Genomic DNA, 25,688 nt, shown 5'->3' with positions numbered 1-25,688 from the left:
GGGAAATGTGGGGTTGGAGCCCCCACACAGAATCCCTACTGGGGCACTGCCTAGTGGGGCTGTGAGAAGAAGCCCAGCATCCTCTAGACCCCAGAATGGTAGGTCCACTGACAGCTTGCATCGTGCACCTGGAAAAGCTGCAGACACTCAATGACAGCCATGAAAGCAGCTGGGATGGGGGCTGTACCCTGCAAAGCCACAAAGGCAGAGCTGCCCAAGGCCATGGAAGCCCACTCTTTGCATCAGTGTGCCCTGGATGTGAGACATGGAGTCAAAGGAGATTATGTTGGAGCTTTAAGATGTAATGACTGCCCCACTGAATTTTGGACCTGCATGGGGCCTGTAGCCTCTTTGTTTTGGCCAATTTCTCCCATTTAAAATGGAAGCATTTATCCAATGCCTGTACCCCCATTGTATCTTGGAAGTAACTGACTTGCTTTTAATTTCACAGGCTCCTAGTTGGAAGGGACTTGCCTTGTCTCAGATGAGACTTTGGACTTGGCTTTTTGTATTAAACCTGGAATGAGTTAAGACTTTAAGGGACTGTTGGGAAGGCATGATTGTATTTTGAAATGTGAAAAGATGGGATTTGGAAGAGGTCAAGGCAGAATGATATGGTTTCACTCTGTGTCCCCACCCAAATCTGATCTTGATAAAATTAAAATAATCTTTTTAATATACGTTAGTGACAAAACCTAAGCTTCTCATGTGGCTTTCTCTTTGGTAAACCATGAGTGAGAATAGGCTCTGATGTAAAGATATACTAAAAGGGTAAGTGTGAGAAAGACAGTGGAAACTGGTACTTTTTCCAATGGTCTTTTATTTTCAAAGGCTCCACTAAAATTACTTTTTTTAGATTTCTGGGCTATGGGTTTTTAGTTGTGAATTCAAAGATAAAAGTCAAGTAGAGCACTGCATGAGAACAATTCATTTTACAGGTCAATCAGAATTTGCACTTTTGTTATATCCGAGATGTACAGTTAGGACTCACCCCTCCTTCCACTCACATACTCTGATTTGCACAGGGCTAAGTGTTACAAAGACATGGGAGATCTTGAACTTTGTTCTTTCTTGGGTTCAGAATCTAGAAAATGGATAAACAATGATAAGAGATGACAGGTCCCTTAGAGAAAGTTCACTATAAGGCACAAAGGGGCTTGGCAAGGTAATTCCAAATCAGCAGCAGGGTTAGAAAGGAGGAGAGCCTCCATATACAGCCCGGTGGTTGGTACCCAAAACCGGTTTACATATTTTCACCATAGAGAAAAAAACAGCAGAGTGTATCACATAGAAGACAGAAACATTTGCCTCCTCCCTCTTCAAGGGACCTTAAAATTTTAAAGCCAATATGAACATGAACTGGCAGAGATCAGCATCTCAGTATAGGCAGGACATCATGCCCTGCTCTCAAAGGCCAGGATAAGGGTAACAGAGGCCAGTGGGAGCAGTGTGGATTGATCATCACATTTTTTGAGGCCAGCAGCTGTGGCTTAGCTGGCTTTGCTGGTCGTAATGGAGGACAAAAGTGCCTTCTGGTGAAACTCGGCTTCCATAGTGATGGAACCTAAGGGTAGCAGAGTTTATGGTGACCCTGTAGTGTTATCTCCAGAAATGGTGATTGTTTGAATGCATGTAAGACATTCCCTAGGGACTCCAAGAAATATTGATCAGAGGAAGATGTGGTGCTTTGAAAGGGACTTGGTGTTCCTACATGAACCAAGTGAAGGCCTAGAATTGGCAACATTCAGAGATTAATGTTAATATAATCTCAGTTGTCCCTAGGACTTGAGGTGTTCAGAGATATTTGGAAACATCAGGATTTCAGAATGGAGGTGAAGTCACTGAAAATTGTTGGTACATTTTCATTTTTGTCATATTAAAAATTCAACACACTGTGGAAAGAGTTTTTGATAGTGATAGCTAGGAAAACATTAAGCCAGATATTTTACACAAGTAAATACTAAACAGCAATAAAAACAAATGAACTATAGCAACACGCAACAATATGGATGAATCTTAGAAATACAACATGAAGAGAAAGTACTAAAAAAAATTATCTACAACAATATGGTCTTTAACTTATAGTTAAAACTAATATAAAAACATATTTAAGGAAAACATGTAGATACATTAATATGATAGAAATAGGAGAGCATGGGAATAATGAACATGAGATTTAGAATGGTTTTTTATTGGATGGAGTGAGGTAGAGGAAGAGAATGGGGGAAGCCACATAGATATAGTAGGTTATTGTCTCGGGGTTAATGGGTGCTTATAAGAATAAAACTGACTGACTAGAAATCTATCATGTATGGAAAATGATGAGACTATGTCATGAAGCAAAAATTACAATTAATGTGATTCTTCACACATAAGTTCTTTGCAGTGGGGATAGAAGTCACATATTAAACTAGCAGAGTCTTTAATGAAATGCTGAAGTTATTTTTCATCATAACTAGGGTAATTTTGTTGGGAATGTCACCCTGTAAGTACAAAAATACACTTCAGATAGAGTCACCTTAAAATCTTGTTCTATAACTTCTTTTGGCTGTTCCCAATATGGTAGCAAGGATACAGCATATACACCAAAACATCAGCAATGCCACTACCAGCCACACAAAAAAGGGAAACAAAATATTTGGAGCAAATTGTTTATACAGAGAGCACATTAACAGCTTTCGATCACACTTGGATCAAATGGTCATGATTGTGCCCTTGTAACCCTGGCTAGACCATTTCTCTCTCCTCCTCTATTCGACAGCCCTAGGAGCTGAGGGCCCTCCTGCCTTGCCACGTGTCTCCACTGTGAAAATAACACAGTGCTTGCTCAGAGGCTGCCTGCTCTTTTCCTGGGGAACACACAGATCAGGCACAGGGGAGATTTGCAGACCTTTTGCACAGCCTCACGTACCCTGCAGCCCAGCCTCGTAGGAGGCAGAGTCTGGAGAGATGGGTGATGTGTGGTTGGAGAGAACAGAAAAAAAAATGGTGCAGGCTGTTTCCTGTGGGCCACTCTGGGTATGGGGCTAGTGGTCTGAGGCCAGTAATACACGTGGTACATTCTCATAGTTTTCTTCATCATCTTCTTCATGGGCCCTGTCTCTGCTGGTAGCCTCCCCTGCAGAGTCATCTGGGTGTGTCTTCTTCAATTCTGAATAGAGGACTGTAAGTTCCTGGTAGAAAAAAACACAAAAGGTAAGTACCTAAATACAGGAGAGGAAGGCCAGAGAGGAAAGAAAGCCAAGAAATGTGACTCACCTCATGCTCTTGATGCATCATTGGACAATTAGCTGTTGGGTAGGAGTAGCAAAGAGAAGTATTAAACTGTGGGCAATATATTCCAACTTACAACCTACGCACACTGCATTCCAAACCAATCTTCTTGATTTGCTTGATCTCTTGCTGTTTCCTCTGCTGGGTTCTTCCAAACCCACATAGAAAAAGTACTCCAAGCCAATCTTCTTGATTTGCTTGATCTCTTGACTGTTTCCCCTGTTGGATTCTTCCAAACCCAAATAGAAAAAGTACTGCCCCAAGCACAAACACTAATAAAGACTTTCCTCTGCCCACCAAATGCCCAGAACTATTTTCATGACAATTTCCTTCTTGCTCCTCTGCTCATTATAACCCCAGAGGGACACCCACTCCCAATCCACTACAGATTTCTATGGCCGTATTGATCCTCTGGGAGAAGGAGGCAGATATGAGTCACTTCACTTGCACAGGGAAATTGGAAGAGACCAGAGAGGAGATTGGCATTCTAAGGCCACATGACAATTTCCCAGGAAGCCAAAGAGTTGCATTGGAGCATTGAGAAAATTTAGTGTGTGTGTGTTTTCTACCTTTCCAAGGGGCTGTTTGTGTCTCTTTTATTTGTTTGTGCAGCCAATAAGCAATGCCTTCTATTAGGCATTAGGTAAGGTATAAGGAGATAGAAATGACAGAAACTCCTGGACAACATAGTAAAACCCTGTCTCTACTAAAAATACAAAATTTAGCTGGGCATGGTGATGCACACCTGTAATCCCGGCTACTTAGGAAGCTAAGGCAGGAGAATCCCTTGAACCCAGGAGGCAGAAGTTGAAATGAGCCAAGATCGCACTGCTGCACTCCAGCCTGGGTGACAGAACGAGACCCCATCTCACAAAAAAAAAAAAAAAAAAAAAAGAAATGACAGAAACTCAGTTCATGTGATCAAGAATCCTATAATTTTGAAGGGGAGAAATGGACATAGAAATAAATGCAACAAGCATTATGGGCACCAAGACAGAAATACATATTGAACTATGTTGTTACCATAAAGAATAAATGTCTCCTCCCAGATTAGAATATGGAAAGGGTATTTGGCATCAGTGTGAGTTTCACTGTTAACTGATCTATGTCTTGAAATATGAGTAGGGGTCACCAAGTAGACTAGAGGAAAGGACATTTCAAGACCAGTAAGAAACATGAGCACCAAGCATAAAGATGCCAAGAGTTCAGTATGGCTAGAGGAAGAACATTAGGCAAAGCTCGCAGGAGGAGCCAGCGTGCAGAAGGCAAAGATCATGCTTTGGAATGGGTGTCATTGAGGGCAGTTAATCGAGGCACTGATGTGAACAATAGAGCACCTCAAAGGGATCATGCTGGAAATAGATTGTGGGAAGGCTGGAGGAGAACAGTAGTAGAAATAAAGAGACCAGTTAAAAGAATGACAATTGTCTCCACATTTGATTATTCACTCATTAATTCAAACAATATTTTAGGGGGCCTACAGTTTTCCAAGCATTGAGCTAAATGCTGTGAATACATTAGTGAAAAAGTCACAGTGTCTGTCCTCAAAGAATTTATGGGATCATGGTGGCAGTATGTAAAGGTAAGAAGAAATGGATAGACTCTACAGCTGACATTATGGGAGGCAAGTAATGCCTTGCGTGTTGGGCTTGTATTTGAAATAACTCTGATCAAAGACCCCTTGCCCAGTTCAATAAAACACTGCCACCTCACCTCTATTTGCCTGAAAGGCATCTTACCTGAGTTTTCTTTTGTATGCCAGATGCTCCAGATCTGGGAATAAATCGGGTTGCTATCTCCAGGATTTACTGTGAGAGAAGATATCATAGTTGGTTGCAGTCAAGAGCTCATATTCTAGACTCTACTTCCCAATCACCAAATTCATAACCAACTTCTATTCCCAGTGTAATGCTAGGAATGTCATTTTTAAATTTGTGACAGGGCCATGGGCTGTCACTCAATCCCTCTTCCCTCCCTGGCTCCTCCCTAGAGCCTTCTGCCCCCTAGGGAGTCCTCACCATTGCTGTACATTGGCTCCAGCTCCATTGGGGCTAGTGGTTTAGAGTGAGTGGGCTCTTGAGGGTCTATCCTGGAAGGCCTGGACGAGGAAGGCTCCTGACACTCACTAGGACTGTGACTGTGACAGAGGGGGAGAGAATGGATTAAAAAGTATCTGTGGGTTACACAGAATTTCAGGGAAATCAGTATTCTGGAAGTCTTCCAGTCCAGCACGATTCAAGTAAAAATATTGTGTCTGCTTCTGCTTGGATCTTTTTTTTAAATTTTATTATTATTATACTTTAAGTTTTAGGGTACATCTGCACAATGTGCAGGTTTGTTACATATGTATACATGTGCCATGCTGGTGTCCTGCACCCATTAACTCGTCATTTAGAATTAGGTATATCTCCTAATGCTATCCCTCTCCCCTCCCTCCACCCCAAAACAGTCCCCAGAATGTGCTGTTCCCCTTCCTGTGTCCATGTGTTCTCATTGTTCAATTCCCACCTATGAGTGAGAACATGCGGTGTTTGGTTTTTTGTCCTTGCGATAGTTTGCTGAGAATGATGGTTTCCAGTTTCATCCATGTTCCTACAAAGGACATGAACTCATCATTTTTTACAGCTGCATAGTATTCCATGGTGTATATGTGCCACATTTTCTTAATCCAGTCTATTGTTGTTGGACATTTGGGTTGGTTCCAAGTCTTTGCTATTGTGAATAGTGCCGCAATAAACATATGTATGCATGTCTTTATAGCAGCATGATTTATAATCCTTTGGGTATATACCCAGTAATGGGATGGCTGGGTCAAATGGTATTTCTACTTCTAGATCCCTGAGGAATCGCCACACCGTCTTCCACAATGGTTGAACTAGTTTACAGTCCCACCAACAGTGTAAAAGTGTTCCTATTTCTCCACATCTTCTCCAGCACCTGTTGTTTCCTGACTTTTTAATGATCGCCATTCTAACTGGTGTGAGATGGTATCTCATTGTGGTTTTGATTTGCATTTCTCTGATGGCCAGTGATGATGAGCATTTTTTCATGTGCTTTTTGGCTGCATAAATGTCTTCTTTTGAGAAGTGTCTGTTCATATCCTTTGCCCACTTTTTGATGGGGTTCTTTGTTTTTTTCTTGTAAATTTGTTTGAGTTCATCGTAGATTCCGGATATTAGCGCTTTGTCAGATGAGTAGGTTTCGAAAATTTTCTCCCATTTTGTGGGTTGCCTGTTCACTCTGATGGTAGTTTCTTTTGCTGTGCAGAAGCTCTTTAGTTTAATTAGATCCCATTTGTCAATTTTGGCTTTTGTTGCCATTGCCTTTGGTGTTTTAGACATGAAGTCCTTGCCCATGCCTATGTCCTGAATGGTATTGCCTAGGTTTTCTTCTAGGGTTTTTATGGTTTTAGGTCTAACATTTAAGTCTTTAATCCATCTTGAATTAATTTTTGTATAAGGTGTAAGGAAGGGATCCAGTTTCAGCTTTCTACATATGGTTAGCCAGTTTTCCCAGCACCATTTATTAATAAAGTATCAGAAGCCTTATGGCACAAGATGAAGCCCAGGGAAGCATTACAAAACAGGACAGCCAAGGCAAGGCCAGAGGGCCAGCAGCCTCAGGGCCTCTTTGAAAGGCAAAAATTCATATTTGACTAATTTTAAATGTTATTTTTGAAGATGTAAATGATTAAACACTGATACACAAAGACCTCTGCATTCTTACAGAACTTAAACCTTGTCTTTTTTAAAAGGTCCCTTTCAGTTTTACACCTCATATTACAATAATCTACCTTTCCTGCAAGATGCCATGCGAACTCTTCAAGTAAAGTGGATTTTTTTCCAATTTCATTTCCTTCTGCAGTTAATATTGTGAATTGAACATTGCCAGCATTCAGTAATAATTTCCCAAATGAGTGGAAGAATGAGGAAGAAGGAAGTGAATGCACTGTAGCCCTATGAAAGGTAATGCCATTAAGACATTAGTGGTCAAGTCTCTGCTGGAACACATTTAAGGAAGTAGATAAATTAACATAGATAGCCAATAACATGTATTGTGTTTAAGTAGAGACAGTGAATATCGTTCACAAATATAAGTGAAAGTGACATTCACTTATATCTACTTTTTTATTTTGTAAGAACGTAAAGATGCTACTAGGAAATCCATTGAAATTTTAAAAAAAACATAAACAAGTCTTGTGCATATAAATAAATCATGAAAATGTTGGCAGCACAAGAAGCAGAGACCTCACCTAGATGTTCCAGTGGCAGAAAGTCCTCCTGCAAAACAAACAAAGGAAGGTTGGTGGTAAGTGAGCTGTGTAAATAATGAACTCTCTGTTAGAACACTTTTTCCTAGAAATCAGATTCATTCTAGATCTAAGCTACGGCAAATCTCAAGGATTATCCAGCTCCACCCTCCTTACTCCCCCTATGTTATGTTATAGGTGAGGAAGGTGGGGTCTTGAAAGGCATTTGCCCAGAGTCACACTCATTCTGAATCATTTTTCAATCAGTAATAGGTGAATAGCAAGTCTAAGTAGTTGTGACTGAGTAGGTCACAACCTGGGTCAGGTGCTCCCCTCAAACCCACTTCTTCATCCTGACTGCAGCCCTACAAAGTGGAGACAAGAAGACTGAGGCCTAGAGGGGCCAAGGGATGCTCAAAATGGATACAGAATTCCTTCACTAATATGAATCAATGGGACTACCATGATAAGCTCTACCTTCTCTTTCTCTAACTGTGACCCCTCACCCCTGCAAGTCTATTCCAGCAACACTGAACTGCAAATCGTTTGGGTATGTAATGGCTTTTCCACACCTCTTCTCTCCTTCTCTTTCACTTGGCTAGCTCCAATTTATCTTTCTTTCAGAGCTGTCCCTGATGCCAACAGGCTGGATTAAGTAAACTGTCTCCATGCACATAAGACCATGTAATATTAAAATTACTATATTGTTTTGTAATTATTTATCTCTATTTGCCTCTATTTCTCTCTTTCATGAAAGGGTGTGCTACTTGAGGCTGTAAACCTCATCTTAAATTTTTTTGTATTCCTAATATCATGCTTAGCAGTTAAAAATATTCAACAAAGGTTTGTTAAACAACTGAACAAAGTATTTACTTTGAGGACTTAAAAATAACAAATTGACAATTTTCTAAAAGGAGATTGCCTGTTAGAAGTCTATCCTTGAAGCCAAATCTATCAGACTTAAAAATATGGCAAGTTTCCATCATCACCGAAATATTGAATCTTTCAGGCTTGCCCCAATACAAGCCTTATCCAGGTTCCCATCCTTGTCCTTTGCCTTTTTAAAATCTGTGGCTCTAATCAGTCTCATTGGCTTAGAGAATGCAAGTCGTTGCTCAAAATAAACATACCAGCCTTGACTCTCATGAAAAATAACTGAGTAACTCCCTGTTCCTCAGGGAGTGGGCCTCCTGAGTTAAGCTAGAGGGGTATGATCAGGATGTGGTCCTGAATCTCCTCAGAGCAATCACAATCCACATCAGTCAATAACCAGTATCTTTTCTGTGGGTGGTTAGCTCTGACCTAGAATGAATCTGGGAGTCAGTCTATCTCCTTATCTGTAAAAGAGAAAACTGAGACCTAGACAGGTGGCTATTTATTATACAAGCTAATATTCCTTGAAGACATATGGGCCAGCACGGTGCTAAGCAGTTTACCTAGGTTGGGTCATAGTACCTAAAAGGTAGATACTGTTATTATTATAACCACTTCATAGATGAAGAAACTGAGTTTAGTGAGTTTAACTTATTTGCCCAATATCAAGTTGGCTAGTTTTGTTACTGGAATTTCAACACAGCTGGATTTACTATAGAGTCAATAAACCTATCATTCCTTTTAGGAGTGATTCACTCAGGCAAGGAGCAGAGTCCTTAACTTTTAGAAAAATGTAGAAGGTCTGACCTTCTTCCTGAGAAGTCTTGTCAATGATGAGAAGGGAGACTTTGCTATGAGGAGGTACAGTAAGCAAGATTTTGAGAAAAGAAGAGCACAGACCCTCTGCTTGGTGAACTGTCCTAATTCCTTAGTGAGTTTGTTATTTAAAATAACACTTCCCCTAAGTCTGGGGGACAGACCACCTGGGCTTCTGTTCACACGGATCACGTGAAATGATTGTCAGTTTTCTCTCCTGGTGCTGTGCTGACTGACAACCTCAACACTGAGATTCAAATGTCTTCTTTTAGTATGTTATAGATTAGAAAATGGCATCCCAGATAAACAATGAGAGGAAAAAAAGAAAAGTAATTTTGGAAGTAGGAGGTGTAGAGGAGCCTTCTATAAGTAATATAATATCACTTGAAAACAGCAATAAGTTGAAGATGTATACTATAAGCCCTAAAGCAATCACCAGAGTAACAAAACAAATAATTATTGCTTCCAACAAGAAAACTTAACTATTCTAAATATATATGCACCCAACATTGCAGCACCCAGATTCATAAAACAAGTTCCTCTTGATCTACAAAAAAACCTGGACAGTCACACAATAATAGTGGGAGATTTCAATATCCCACTGACAGAGTTAGACAGATCATCGAGGCAGAAAACTGACAAAGAAACTCTGGACTTTGTCAGAAAACTGACAAAGAAACTTGACACTTGACCAAATAGACCTAACACACATCTACAGAATATTCTATCCAGAAACTATGGAATATACATTCTTCTCACCTGCATGTGGAACATATCCTAGGATCAGCCATATGCTGGGCCATAAAGCAGATATCAATAAATTTTTTAAAAAAATCATACCAAGTACACTCCTAGACTACAGTGCAATAAAAATAGACATAAATATCAAGAAGATCTCTCAAAACTAACAAATACATGGAAATTAGACAACTTACTTCTGAATAACTCCTGGGTAAAGATAAAAATTAATGCAGAAATAAAAAAATTTTTTTTAATTAATGAAAAAGGGACACAACTATGCATGTCCACTATCACCACGTCTATTCAAGATAGTACTGAAATTCCTAGCCAGAGCAACCAGGCAAGAGAAAGAAATAAAAAGCACCCAAATAGCTAAATAAGTCACACTTTCTCTTTTCACTGACTGCATGACTCTCTAACTTGAAAGCCCTCAAGACTCTGCCAAGAGTAAGGTTTCAGGACACAAAATTAAGGTACAAAAACCAGTAGCATTTCTATACATCAACAAAGTCAGGCAAAGAGTTAAATCAATGGGACAATTTCATTTTGAATAGCCACAAAGAAAATGAAATACCTAGGAATACAGCTAACAAAGGAGGTGAAAGATCTCTGCGAGAAATAAAAAAAAAAAAAATGCTGAAATAAAGACAACACAAATAAATGGAAAAACATTGCATGCTCATAGATTGGAAAAATTAATATTGTTAAAATGGCCATACTGCCCAAAGAAATTTACAGATTCAATATTATTCCTATCAAATTACCAATATCATTCTTCACAGAATTAGAAAAATCTATTTTAAAATTCATATGGAACCAAAAAAGAGCCCAAATAGCCAAAGCATTCCTAAGCAAAGACAGCAAAGCTGAAGGCATCACACCTCACAACTTCAAACTATACTATAAGCCTACAGTAATCAAAATAGTATAGTACTGATACAAAAACAGACACATAGACCAACGGAATGGAATAGAAAACTCAGAAATAAAGATTCACACCTACAACCATCTGATCTTTGCCAAGGCTAACAAAAAGAAGCAATGGGGAAATGACTGTCTATTCAATAAATGGTGCTGGGATAACTTGCTAGCCATATTCAGAAAACTGAAACTAGACCCCTACTTTTCACCATATACAAAACTTAATTCAGGATGGATCAAAGATTTAAATGTAGGACTCCAAACTATAAAATTCCTAGAGGAAAACCTAGGAAATACGATCCTTGACATCAGCTTTGGCAAAGAATTTTTGGCTAAGTTCCCAAAGCAATTGCAACAAAAACAAAAATTGACAAGTGTGACTTAATTAAACTAAAGAGCTTCTGCACGGCAAAAGAAATTATCAACAGAGTAAACAGGCAACCTATAGAATGGGAGAAAATATTAGGAAACTATGCATCTGACAGAAGTCTAATGTTGAGACCTGTAAGGAACTTAAACAAATCAACAAGCAAAAACCAAATAACTCCATTAAAATATAAGTGAAGGACATGAACAGCCACTTCTCAAAAGAAGTCAAGCAAGCAGCCAACAAACATAAAAAAATGCTCAACATCACTAATCTCCAGAGAAATGGAAATCAAAACCACCATCAGATACTATCTCACACCAGTCAGAATGGCTATTACTTAAAAGTCAGAAAACAATAGGTGCTGGTGAGGCTGAGGAGAAAAGGGAATGCTTATACACTGTTGGTGGGAATTTAAGTTAGTTTAACCACTGTGGAAAGGAGTTTGGAGATTTCTCAAAGAACTTATAATAGAGCTACCATTTAACCTAGTAATTCTGTTAGTGGTATACGCCCACAATAAAATAAATCATTCTGTCAAAAAGACACATGCACTCATATGTTCATTGCCATACTATTCACAATAGCAAAGATATGGTATCAATCTAGGTGCCCACCAGTGGTAGACTGGATAAAGAAAATGTGGTACATATACACCATGGAATACTATGCAGACATAAAAAAATGAAATCATGTCTTTTGCAGCAACATAGATTTAACTGGAGGCCATAATCATAAACCAACTAACACAAGAACAGAAAACCAAATACCACATGTTCTCACTTATAAGTGGGACCTAAACATTGAGCAAACATGGACATAAACATGGGAACAACAGACACTGTGGACTACTAGATGGGGGAGATGGGGAGGAATGTGTGAGTTGAAAAACTACCTATTGGGTACTATGCTTACTATCTGGGTGACAGGATCTGTACCCCAAATCTCAGTATCATGCAATATAACCATGTAACCAATCCACACATTTACCCCTTACATCTAAAATAAAAGTTGAAAATTTTAAAAAAGTTATGGCTATTATACTAACAAAGGAAGTAAAATAGAATTAAAAAATCAATTATTCCAAAAATAAGTCAAAGTAAAGCAAAAAATAGATGTGACAAATAGAAAGCAAATAGCAAAATAGACATGAAACCTAATCATATCAATAATTACACTAATGTAAATGGTCTAAACACCTCATTTTAAAGGCAGACTATAATATTAAACTAAACAAAACCGGCAAGAATTAGCTGCATGCTATCTATTAAAAATTAACTTTAAATATAGGGGTACAAATAGGCTAAAAGCAAAAGGATGGAAAAAAATCACATGCTAACACTAATTATATTAATATATTAATATTAGACAAAGACTGTTTCACAGTAAGTGATTCAACCAGGGATACAGAGGGTCATTTCATAAGGATAAAGTGGATAATTCATCAAAAACATGAAAATTCTTAACACTTATCCACCTAATAATGAGCAATTCCAAATTCCGGAAGCAAAACTTGATAGAATTGCAGAAGAAATGGATAAATTCACAATTACAGTTAAAGATTTTAATTCCCCTATCTCAATAATTGATAGATCAGGTAGACAAAAAATCAGTAAGGATATAGAGGAATTGAGAAACATTACCAATCAAATTCACTGGCAGACAGTCATACTGTATGAAATGTTAAAAAAAAAAAAAGTCCTTCAGGCAGAACAAAATTGATACCAGGTGAAAATATGGCTGTATAAAAAGGAATGAAAAATTCTGGAAGTGGTAACTAAGTAAGTATTCCTTTGAGACCAAATCACAAAAAGACATTTCTAGAAATGAAAGCTAACAAGCAATATTCCTCATAAACATGGGCGTAAACATCCTTTGCAAAATTTTAGCAAATCAAATCAACAATCATGACCAAGTTGGGTTGACCCCAGAAATATAAGGCTACTTCGACATTCAAAATTCACCTTATCAATAGACTAAAAAAATCTCATTACTATCTCAATAAATGTAGAAAAATCATTTTACAAAAATTTATTTGTGTAAAATCTCTCAGCAAATTAGGAATAGGAGGGACTTCCTCCACCAGATAAACAGCATTGAAAAAAACCCATGGCTAAAGTAATCTGTAATGGGGAGAGATTGAATACTTTCCCCCTAAGATCTGGAATGTGATAAGAATATTTTCTCTCACCACTTGCACTCGACATTGTACAGGAGGTTCTAACCAGTGCAATTAAGCAAGAACAAGAAGTAAAAGAAAGAAATATTGGAAAGGAAAGAGTTAAACTATCTTTCTTGGCAGACAACATGATCATCTATATAGAACATCTGATGAAATCTGCAAAAGAGATACTGAACTAATAAGTCAGTCTAGCAAGATTTCAGGATATAAAATTAATATTAAAATTAGTTGTGTTTCTATATACTAGCAACAATCGGAAATTGAATTTTTAATCTCATTTTTGGCATTCTTTATTTATTTTATCCAATTTCACTATATTTAGCTGGCATTCAAATATATCTCGGAGTTTATGGTCACCTCTATGATGATTTATTTATTTTTTGTTATGCATGAAGGACTTTCTTAGGGAGATAGAACATGAGTTAATTAATTTTCTAATTTTTAATTGGAAGCAAAACTCTGCTACCTAATATAAAGCTCAAATTAAACACATGAGGTAAAAATTTTATTGAGAAGTTTATTCTATTGTTTTTGCTACAATTGCCTACAGAGTGACGGTGAGTAGTGGAACTGAGGGCCTAGTACTTGGAAGGGAATACTTGACCTGTATAGGGTGCACCAGACAACTTCAAATTATTATAGCAATGGCAAAATCACATCACAAGGTAGGACCTAGACACCCACCTGGTTTCCTTCGGGCCCTGGCGTAATGCAGCAGAGCAGCAGCAGCAGCAAGGACGAGGATGCTAAGCACCAGCCCCGTGATTCCCGCAGCGGTAAGGCCTGTTCTGTTCCTGGAAGTTCCTGAGTGGAGGGAGCTGTACTTGAGTTCCAGTGGCACAGGTTTTGGATATAGACAAAATCATGCAAGTAGGGTGGGTATGTTCCAGTTTCTGATTCCTCCTGTAGCATCATTTGTAATTTTCAAAACTATGGCACATGAAAGGTATTTGCCAGCATCTAAGATTAAAATGTATTTCCTTTCCCTCTCCCATATAAAATCAGTACCAATCTCCAGAAGTCCCAAGCCTTCGTGCGCATGTTCAAAACCTCCTTGGTGCTAGTAGAATTTGTACAATCTGTCAGATAGCTATTTTATTTACCATAACGGTGACCTCTAGCCCAGGTACTATTAACACACCTGTAACATTGAGTGTCACCACTTTACTGTGCTGGGCCCCCAGGCCATTGTCAGCCTCACATGAGTAGTTTCCAGAATGTTCTGTAGTCAGAGAGAGGTTGAAGGATGCCCCTCCTCCAGAGTGGGCCGAGCTGTTCCCCAAGGTGTCATCCTCGTGATAAAACCAGTACAGGATCGGGAAGGAGCCTCTCAGGGACTCACAGTGAAGCTCCAGCAGGTCCCCCACCACAGCCTGGGCCCTGGGAGCCCTGAGGGTGAGGACGGGGCGAGACACCGGAACTGAGGGAGGAAAAATAGTTCACTGGCAGTTTTACTTAAGTAGGTATACAAGAGAACTTAATAAAGGAATATGCAGCATAGTTGAGTTGCGGGAACATGCACCTGGATTCTGGAGAACCTGGGCTTCAATCCTGTCTCTATCCTTTATTAGCTCTATAAGCTTGATTTTTTTAAGAACTTTTTAATTTCTCTAAGTCTTACTTTATTCCTCTGTAAAACTGAGTTAATGATACATTATATCTCAAGCTATTGTAATAAAAATCATATTGTATGTAAAGTACTATAAAAATTGGTTATTATTATTGATAAAAATATAGCTAAAATCAAGGTTTCTAAAATTCCTACACCTGAATCTTAGCTCTAAGACTGAGACTTCCATACCTATCTAAAGGCAGGACCCATTACTCTCTACCTAATCATCTTGCTTTATTTTTCTACATAGCATTTAGCACTACCTAACATCTGTCTATGTATGTATGATGTATGTATGTATGTATGTATGTATCTATCTATCTATCTATCTATCTATCTATCTATCTATCTATCTATCTATCATCTATCTATCTATCATCATCATTGTTTTATATGATTCCCCAATAGGATGGAGAATTATCTGTTTGTTCGTTGCTGTATTTATAGCTGTTGGAACTTTGCCTGGCATATAAAATTTATGCTCAATAATTGATGATTGAATGGAAAACTGAAGTGAACCAAACTGTCAAAAAAAATCCAGATAGAGCTCTAGCAACAATGATTTCTATTTTAATGAACAATTAAAGAAATGGCATAGCGGGAAGAATAGAAAGCCCTTAATATCGAATGTTAACTGTAAGATTGCTGGTTCTGCAAAGTTGTGAGGAAAACTGGATGAACCAATCTGTGTGTAGTGCTTTAGATATAAGCTGTGTGCTTTATTGGCAAGGGTAACTTGATAAGGATCTTAAGCTCTGCTTTCCATCGCAGATTGGCTGAAGGGAATGAGTGTGAATGTGGAAACTATTCACTGAATGGCAATGATTAAACTTGAAAATGAGCCATCTGCTGGCTGCAAGAAAGATAGCACCAGCTGCCTCATCAGGATAGAGGTGCCAAGTCCTGATATTGGAAGTGTAGAGTTCCTGCTAAATTGAAACAGATGGTTTGAATTTGTCCCTTCTGTATAGCCTCTAAATATGAAGTGACCTGGGCGGGATGCAGAGGGCCTCAGGGGTGAGTCTTTTGTATGGTGCTTTGTGATCTCACTGTGCCTTTCACTCATGTCTCTGGGTGTTCGTATTCTGGAAAGAGAGATTTCCAACCTCTTGCATCCCCTCCTCTAGGGCTCATGGGACCTCTGGTTCTGAATGCATATTACCCTAAAATCAAAGAATTTGAAGACTGAAAAAGACCATGGTTATTGTCAACTTAAGTGGTCTCCAAGATGGGCTATAAGACACCAGATTGAAGTGTAAGAAGAAAATACGAGAACGTTTAAGAGTATTTCTTTTTGAGCTTGAAATTTAAAAAGATATTCAGCTTTACTAATATTCATGGTGGTGCTCTTGCTCAGGTAGATGTCACACTGTGTATTGGGATAGAACAGGGTTTTTTATGAAGGCAGGGCCACCCAGGCACAGAGGGTGGGACAGCAGTGCCTTGGCTTGTTAGTTAACTCTCAGCATATGGAACATAATGCCCTTTTAATTGGCTACTTAAATGTTTTTACAGATGATTTTAATTTCAATCATAAAATATATTTTTTTTATTTTTTAATTTAATTTCTGTATTCTTTTTTTGTTTTTTGAGACAGCGTCTCACTCTGTTGCCCAGCCTGGAGTACAGTGGTGCAATCATGACTCACTGAAGCCTTGACCTCCTGGGCTCAAGTTATCCTGCTGCTTCAGCCTCCAGAGTAGCTGGGATTACCGGATCGTGCCACCACGCCTTGCTATTTTTTTGTATTTTTAGTAAAGACAGGGTTTCGCCATGTTGCCCAGGCTGGTCTAAACTCTTGGGCTCAAGCAATCCTTCCTTGGCCTCCCAAAGTGCTGGGATTACAGGCATGAGCCACTGTGCCTGGCCAAATCATAAAAGATTTACAATGCTTTGTAATGAGATTGGGGAGTGACCTCAAACCTTTTTGTATCACATGAAAGTTCACTTATTTTGTGGCAAAGTTCTAAAAAGAGGAATTAAATGTAAAGATAAGTTACGTGTTTTTCCATGAAGAAAGATTAGTATTTAATTTTTGTTGACTTTTTGGTGATCAGTGGCTACTGACAATGCTAATACTTAGCAAACACTTTAAAAAGTGACTTTACAGTATTTCATATTGTTAATGCTTTTCTAAACTCATGCTATGGAGATAATATTTTGGAAAATAGTTGTTTAAAAATATTTACATTTCTATGTCGTCTTATTACCAGAAAATGTAAGTATGTCAACTTTAAAAATTTATATCTGCACCTTTAAAAATCCATGGAAACCGAACATGGCAACCAAAGTTTAAACACGTTCGATAGAAATTCAACATGCAGTGGCTGGGCGTGGTGGCGCATGCCTGTAATTCTAGCACTTTGGGAGGCTGTGGCGGGTAGATTCCCTGAGCTCAGAAGTTCGAGACCAGCCTGGGCAACATGACGAAAACCCGTCTCTACTAAAAATACAAAATTTGCAGGGCGTGGTAGCCTGCCTCTGTAATCCTAGCTACTGGAGAGGCTGAGGCAGAAGAATCGCTTGAACCTCGGAGGTGGAGGTTGCAGTGAGCTGAGATAGTGCAACTGCACTCCAGCCAGGGCAACAGAGTAAGACTCCATCTCAAAAAAAAAAAAAAAAAAAAAGGATATTCAACATGCAGCACTTCCCACTTACTTTACAAGAACAACTAATGAACATCAACAAAAACATAAACTTATTAACCAAATTTCAATGAAAACCCTTGCATAGTTAGACTATGGGATTGAAAAATGAGTATCATGGAATTGAAAGAGCAGCAGTGATGATCTGCTTCCACTTGGATGTAGATATATTGGTAAGATAAAGCTTTAAGCAGTAACAGACACTAAAACTAATAGGAATAAGGCCAAACTCAGAACCAAACCTCAAATAATTGTACCACCATAAGTAAACTAAGATTTTCAAAGTAAATGAAGCATATTCAATTATAACAATTTTAGTCAAATATTCTAAATCAAAGATTTTAAAATATTGTTTATTTCATTTTCTTTCTCTCCTTCCTTCCTTCCTTCCTTCCTTCCTTCCTTCCTTCCTTCCTTCCTTCCTTCTTTCCTTTCTCTCTCTCTCTCTTTCTTTCTTTCTTTCTTTCTTCCTTTCGTTGACATGGTATCACTCTGTTGCCCAGGCTGGAGTGCAGTTGGGCAATCTTGGCTCACTGCAGTCTCAACCTCTTGGGTTCAAGTGGTCCTCCCACCTCAGCCTCCCAAGTATCTGAGAGTACAGGCGCATGCCACCACGCCCAACTGAGTTTTATATTTTTTTGTAGAGACAGGGGTTTCTCCATATTGCCCACGCTGATCTCAAACTCCTAAGCTCAAGTGATTTGCCCACCTCGGCCTCCCAAAATGCTAGGATTATAGGCATGAGCCACTGCACCCGGCCCCTTATTTAATTTCTATTTTTTCTGTTTGTTTTGTAATGTGCCCATTAAGTTAATACAGTAGTACATGTATATAATTAACACACAAATATATGTTATTAATATACATATATGTGGGGTGTGTGTTAAACACTTTTGATGGAGAGTGGCGTGAGATCCAGAATTCTTATACCCCCATGATTTGCTGACTCAATTACTTTATAAGGGAGGAAAATAAGCACAAGACTAGTAAGAAGACTTATTCAAGGTTAAACAAATGATATTTTCTTGTTCAAGACTCGAGTCTCTGTTTCAGCACACTGTCTGGCATTCCCAGATTTTAATACCTCCTTAAATCATTACCCAAGTTTGGCCTATAGGAAGGATTATTATTAACCAAAATGTCATAAGTGTTCTAATAGTCTGGAATCATTGGAGAACAAGAGTCCATGGCAAAATCCAGAGAATGTATGGGTTTGTGTGACTGGGAATTATCACCATATCTCTCTTATTTTGCCATCTTCTCCTAGGTCCCAGTGCCCTCTCCCATCCTCCAAATGCTGAGCCCTTTGGGATAACCATGACTTGGACTGGAGGTTCTCTTCTAAATGATTGGGCACATTGCTAATTGTTCTTAGGGGCTGGACATGGGAAATACGAGATGCCCTGGTGCCTCCGCTGAAGGAAAATTTTGTTAGGGGATACTGAGAACATCAGATTAAATGAGACCCAATCAGAAGGCATTTGAAAAAAGTGAGAAGGTTAGATAGGTCACTAGAATCTGGAGGCCATGAAAGAGGCCTGCTGCTGTGATCCTAGTGGCTGACAGAGAACCCACAGAAGTGGGTATCCATGAAGAGAGACACTTTAATGATCCAGGGAGCAAAGTGGGAATTTAGATTGAGATAGGGGCAGAAAACTGTGGCAAGGGATGATCCAGTCATTTTTTTCCTGGGCAAAGGAATTCAGAAACAAAGGCTTTCTGTGCCATTTTCCTTTGTCAGTAATTGCTGACCCATCACGTGTTTGGTATTCTGGTAAGCCTTCGTGCCTCTACCAGAAAAAAAAATGAATGGGGTATATGGATGGCTGTTGATGATAATTACAGAGGAATTAAAAAAAGGAATGGTCTAAGTTACTAAATGTGTAATCACTAGGAAGAATCCCAGAACTCCCAGGTGGAGTCAGAAAGAGTGGGAAGTCTATTGGGATATCAGCCAGCAAATAGCCCAGTGGAGCTATTTCTGAGAAGACATGATCTGTTGTATTGGCTGTTAACTGCTGTGGGTATATCTTGCTTACCTGTGACCCTGAGACTCACTCCATGACTGTGCTGGGCCCCCAGGCCATTGTCTGCATCACAGGAGTAGTTTCCAGAATGTTCTGCAGTCAGAGAGAGGTTGAAGGAGGCTCCTCCTCCAGAAGGGGCTGAGCTGTTCCCCAGGGTGACATCCTCATGATAAAATCGGTACAGGATCGGGGGAGAGCCTCTCGGGGACTCACAGTGAAGCTCCAGCAGGTCCCCCACCACAGTGTGGGCCCTGGGAGCCCTGAAGGTGAGGACGGGGTGAGATACCGGAACTGAAGGAGACAAAAGGGCTGTCAGAGGATTCTGATGTTGTGACAGATGCACAACCTCTCTCAAGGAGCCTGGCAATGGATATGTCCCTTGTCCCTTGATTGTTTCTGTTTCCCCACTGATCACATTTTTCTTATCTAACAATCAGAAGCATTTCCCCAAAACAGTGAGAGGTAATCTTGGGTAGTTTTGTTTTCATCACCACTTAGTCTTCCCCACAAGAAGTAAGGTACTTCAACTTATTTTGCCATCTTCCCATTTCTTGGATAGCTTTTAAGTATCTCTCTCTCTCTCTCTCTCTCTCCCTCTCTCTCTCTCTCTCTCTCTCCCCACCCCCCTCCCCTCGCTCCCTCCCTGTGCCTCTTTTAGGAGACCTTAGTGGCTGACAGAGAACCTAAACCCTGGCTTGCAACTCTAGGCTGTGTGAAAGGAATCGGAACTTACTTCTCACGGTGACTCGAATCCACGTGCTGAGGATGGGGCTGTGAACGTTATCAGCTGCACAGTAGTATCTCCCTGCATCACTCTCCTTCACAGTGAGAACATGCAGCTCTGCCAACAGGGAACGCTGGGTCTTTCTACCCAGGCTTCTTACTCTTCCTTCTTTGTGCCAGGAGAATGTGACAGTCCCTGAACCCTGGGCTACTGAGCAAATAAGGACCATATTTTCTCCTTCAATCAGCTGCCCTCCGGTGGGCCGGATCTCTAGATTCACATTAGACACAGGGACTCCTGGGGGAACACAAGATGGCATGTGAAGGTCCTGATGGCAGGGACATCAAGGTCAAGGGGAAGGCTGGAGCTACCATGAATAGGCCAATAGCAGCAGGTGCAGCAGGCAGAAGCCCAAAGTAGGAAATAAGAAATTAATTGTGTATACGATTATAAAGGAAGCAACATCCCTCTCACTCCCACAACATTCCCATCCTTGAGAAATGTGGGCACCAAGTCCATAATCTCCATAAACCCAATGTTTTCTGGTCACATTTTATATGCATTTATCTCTAAGGAATCTTTGATGCATCAATAAACCACAAAATAAAAGAGAACACTGGAGATCCTCTGTTTTGAAGATCAAAATAGAATCCAAACCCTTCTCCTATTCCTCAAGACTTCTCCAGATTTGCATCCATGTCTCCATATCTTTCTCTGACTATTACAGTTCATAGTCATCTTCCCTTTTCGGACTATTTTGTTGTGAGTTCAGGTTACCAAATGGAAGCACCACAGGGGCCTCTTAAAACTGCATGTGTTCAGCTGTGCTTCTAGTTGTCTCTTGATTCATGAGAGAACCGATCTTGTACATCTCTGTAACCCCATAGGGTTGGGCAATCAGTAACTGATCAATAATTACTATTACCTGACTCAAGTGGAAGAAAATGTTCTAGGGCTGTTAGACCAACGTTGAGCTTAAAGAGAGAAGATTACCAGAATAGCTGGACACTCCTCTCTGTTATGTCCACCATCCTAGGGGTGCAGGAGATATCACTGGCCTTCCTCTCCCCAGCTCTGACTCTGGAAGAGCAGCCCCTTAGACACTCACTCTGTACACGTATCTGAGATCTCAGGCTCCTTTTTTTGATGCTGTGAGTCACTGTCTCCACCTCACACCAGTAAGACCCTGAGTCTTCAGTCCACATGGCAGGGATCTGGAGTCTGGGGGACCTGCTCCAGCCCAATCCGAGGGTCTGGCTATCTCTGAAGAGGGAGAATTGCAGCTGGACATCTGGCCTCTGTGGAGAGAGCTGGGTCTCACAGGTCAGGGTCATGGGACTCCCCTCTATGGGCGTGGAAGAGCTGGCTCTCAGCACAGGATGTAGAAACAGCTCTAATGAAAAGAAACAACATAGTCTCCAGGGTGGTGAGGCTCAGAGTTCCTAGAGAGACGCATTTGTGTTCTCAGCACCAGCCATCAGGAGATAGAGAAGCATGCAGAAGGAACCATCTCCCTCCCATGGCTGAGCCATAGGAGACTCTTTATGAAATTCCCACTGATAAACATCTTCCCTTTATCCCCAGTTTCCCTACCAAACCCAGTAATCCACAGGAATCTAGCCATTACCTTGAACTTGGATATTTAGGGGTTTTGAAGTTTCTTCAATGTCAAGTATGTAAAACTTCCTATAAGCAGTACAATGATATTTGCTATTATCCCTGGAGACTGAATTCACTGTGATCTTGTCTAAATTATAACTATTAGGAAGCTGTTTTCCATCCTTGTAGTAAACCTTTTGATGAGTGTTTTTGTTGTCTTTCCCCTGACATCTCAGAATGACATTGTCTCCTTCAAAGACAGGATGTAAAGCCTGCAGGATCAGCCAGTCTGCAAAGAGCACAGGAGCACACTCAGTTTATCCCCTGCTGTTTCTGCCTTCACTTTCATTTCCACCCATGAGGCAAGAGCCACAGTTCTATACACACCTGCAAATGGCCCCCACCCACATTGCCATGTGGCCCCAAACACCTGATTCTTCCTTGCCCTACAAGGGTGAACCAATTCCCAGAAAATGTTGAGAAATCTTCACATGTCTTTTCACAAAAGAGGAATCCCAGACTTGAACCCCTTTTTGCCTGATGGCCCCTGGGTCACCCACAATTCTTTGGAGGTAGATGGATAGACAATCCAGCATCATGCTGCTGCCCTATCTCTTTATTTTCCCCACTGGGGTCAGTGCATCAATCCCCATGTCTGCTTACAACTCTGCCTAGGATCCCTGCATTAACCCGGCCCTCAGACATTCTGCCTGGTGGCTTGACTTTAGACACTCCCCTTCCATTCCTCACCAGGTGAAAATTCCACATGCACGGCATCACTGAGGGAGGATCCTCGGGTCTTACATTGGTAATTTCCAGGCTTTGTAATTTGGATCTTGTCATGTTTTACTTTCAACAACTTCTCATCGCGATACCAATATGTGTCTCCCTGGGCTAGGGAATGTGATATGCTACTGCATATGAGAGCCACTTTTTCTCCTTTGAAGGCTGTGGACCATGGAGGATCGAGGAGAAGTACAGCTTTTGGGGCCACCCCTAAACAGGAAATAGAAAGATGAAGGCAGGGGAAGGTCAATGGGAGGTGGGCACAGCACAGGGGGAGCCCAACCTACAGTCAGGACTTTTCCTGGACTAATTTCCAGTCAAGACCAGGGTGGAAAATTGAGCAGAAATAACCTAGGGAAGTGCCTGGGAAAGAATCTGTTCTTCCTCATCCATTTCCTGGAGGTGGGCAGAAGGGTATTATAGGGGAGAGGTCTCAGGTTCCTGGCATAGCCTCAGAAAAGCTCAGGAGATGTGATTTGCCATTGGGCAAACACTGCGAAGGCCTCAGAATGTGGCTGATCCTGAAATTCTCTTGTCCTATACATTTCTGTCCAGATAAAGGTGAACCTGGGATGTATATACCTCAGAAGTAGTTTCTAGACTCCAGAAAATTACTTCCTACTTGTTAACACTTAAAATGAATAAGATTTTCTCACTTGTATTACTTTTATATCTCTCTTAGCTTTGAAAGTCTATGGGGAAGGCAACTTTACTCTCCATTTAAGTTGGACACAGTAAACAATGGAGGGATATAAAGAATTTAAATGGAGGAGGATGGGTTGCTTGAGAAGTCAGACTTGTGTATGGAATTTCAACTGAGTGACAGGCATGGAAGTGAGGTGTGGCAGTGGCATGAGCTCTTTTTGGAGATTTATAAGGATTCTGCTGTCGCATCTTCCTCCGTGGATGGGAGCTATTTCTATGTCCTTTGATAGCAGCACTAGCTTGGACATTCAGAGGGAGATGTACTAGAGAATATGGAGATCACATATGAGATTCCTTCATCATCAGCCTCCTGCCTCTGCCCTTTGCTCTGCAAGTGTTTCCTTCCTGTAGTCTGAGGAATACTGGTAATGTAGGGAGAAAAAAAAAAAAAAAAAACCTAGAGACTGAAAAAGTCGGAGGAGGCTCTGTTCACCCAATATAGTAGCAGATGTGACCCCAGAGCATCAGCATTGCTGATGGGATGCGTGCCTGCAAGGGTTAGGGCAGGCTGTGTGGGCTGAGGGGACCAATATCCAGAGACCAGAGGGGCAGAGAGAAGGAGAAACTTACCTGATTGTTCTCTTCCAGGAGCTGTGAGGGAGCAGAAAATGACAATCAGACACTCTCCGAAACATTTTCTAACAACCTAACCACAACCACTTCTTTTGTTTTTCCTTATCATTTCTTTGCTCCCTTTTTATATCATCCAGAGCCCCTAAACAACAAATAAAATGTCATATAATGTATTTTACAAACGTGATGGCTTATGTCCAAGGCCTGACCTCATCTCCGCTATTATTTACTTGGCCACGGCACACTTTATTCTCTCCTTCTCTTCTCTGAGTGCAGAGGCAGACAAGGACTTACAGAAATGGTTTATCCTCCTTTCGTTCCTTGGGCTTCCTATTGTTCCCCTCACTTTTTCAATCTCTGATTAAATTTTGGCTTAAAACTTCTAGAAAAGAGTGATGTTTCTCAGTAAACCTTCCTTCACGTGCCTAGGTTTTTAGAAGTAACTGTTCATCTGAAAAATTATTTAGTCTGAGGCTTAAGAGGGAGGGTGGGATATACAGTTGTGGTTTGGCAGAAGGAAAAATCCAAGTTTCCTATGAGGTGAGAAAAGCAGTGGGTGAGAAACCAAGGTCAGGATATCTGGCTTGCTCTGATGGTTGCATTTGGAGCCTCCTGGTTGTCCTGGGAACCCAGCTCTGCTCACTTCCCATCCCTTGCTATCTGTCTCTGAACCCCAAGTAGAAGCAGAGATAGAAGCTCCTTGAGTTTTTCCCTGGTCACCTTTAGGAACTGAGGCCGTGGCCCCATTATAGCCCATCTACTCACTCAGGATCAGCAGCAGCAGCCACAGAAGCATGGGCACCGGCCGGGCAGAGGGTCGGGAAAGTCTGTCTCACCAAAATCCCGACTTATCTCCAGGAAGGAGGGCAGGAAGCTGCTACTCAGATGAGACCTGCAAGAATCAGAAAAGGGAAGAAGAGCTTAGTGTCATATTTTGCTTTGGGCTCTGAAAATGTGAATGTGGCTACCTTCCTAAATGCTGTTTGTATCTCAATCCTGGTAGTGATACATTTTTAGAAGTTGGGGCTCATCTTCCATCAGCTGCAGTCTCTCAGGAGGAATGTCTCCAAGACTGTGCCTGGGTTCTCTAGAAATGTCAAGTTGTGTATTTGCTAGTATTCAAATAATTCTGTCTGTATTTTTCATATGGGAAACTCCTTCACTACCTTGTCTTCACACAGCCTTTGGTTCTGCATGCAGCTCCTAATGTAGGCAAGCTTAATGAGCGTGGTGTGAATCACACAGTCAAGGTGTCAAGCATATGGCTTTTTGACTTTCACATAAGTTGTTATGAGGCTTCTGAACAGGAAAATAATACAAATGTACAGATCAGGGACTTCCCGTAATCTCACCCAGATCTGCAAATTAGGAGATAAATCAGCAAGCGTACCACCATTTTTAAAGCCAAAGCCCTTCTCAGAAAAGGCTTTGCAATCAAAGAGGTTCCACCCCATTATTTTGTTTCAGGTCCTTTGTGTTTTTTTCACAGTGTTTATAACAATTTGCAATTCTTTTCTCTATTTCCTTGTTTGCTTTCGTGTCTTCTTTCCCATTAACATTTAAGGGCCCCTTTTCTTACCCCTTATATCCCCTGC

General features: G+C 40.5%; 1 protein-coding gene across 1 annotated transcript; it reads right to left on the bottom strand.

The window, feature by feature from the left end:
• Positions 1 to 1,027: 1,027 nt before the first annotated feature.
• On the bottom strand, positions 1,028 to 24,985 carry FCRL3 (Fc receptor like 3). Its single transcript, XM_003821016.6, has 15 exons — positions 24,859 to 24,985; positions 24,091 to 24,111; positions 22,780 to 23,025; positions 22,058 to 22,318; positions 21,539 to 21,823; positions 20,440 to 20,727; positions 19,719 to 19,997; positions 14,564 to 14,842; positions 14,107 to 14,226; positions 7,526 to 7,553; positions 5,292 to 5,410; positions 5,013 to 5,081; positions 3,259 to 3,290; positions 3,060 to 3,173; positions 1,028 to 1,084 (listed from the first exon to the last, which is right to left on the bottom strand). Exons 1-15 carry the CDS (start codon positions 24,887 to 24,889, stop codon positions 1,028 to 1,030), a joined length of 2,229 nt encoding a protein of 742 aa, XP_003821064.1. The 5' UTR covers positions 24,890 to 24,985.
• Between the last annotated feature and the right edge of the window lie 703 nt (positions 24,986 to 25,688).

Source organism: Pan paniscus, chromosome 1 (assembly GCF_029289425.2).
Source record: "Pan paniscus chromosome 1, NHGRI_mPanPan1-v2.0_pri, whole genome shotgun sequence".
NCBI lineage: Eukaryota > Metazoa > Chordata > Mammalia > Primates > Hominidae > Pan > Pan paniscus.
This window is presented reverse-complemented; position numbering and strand designations above follow the sequence as displayed.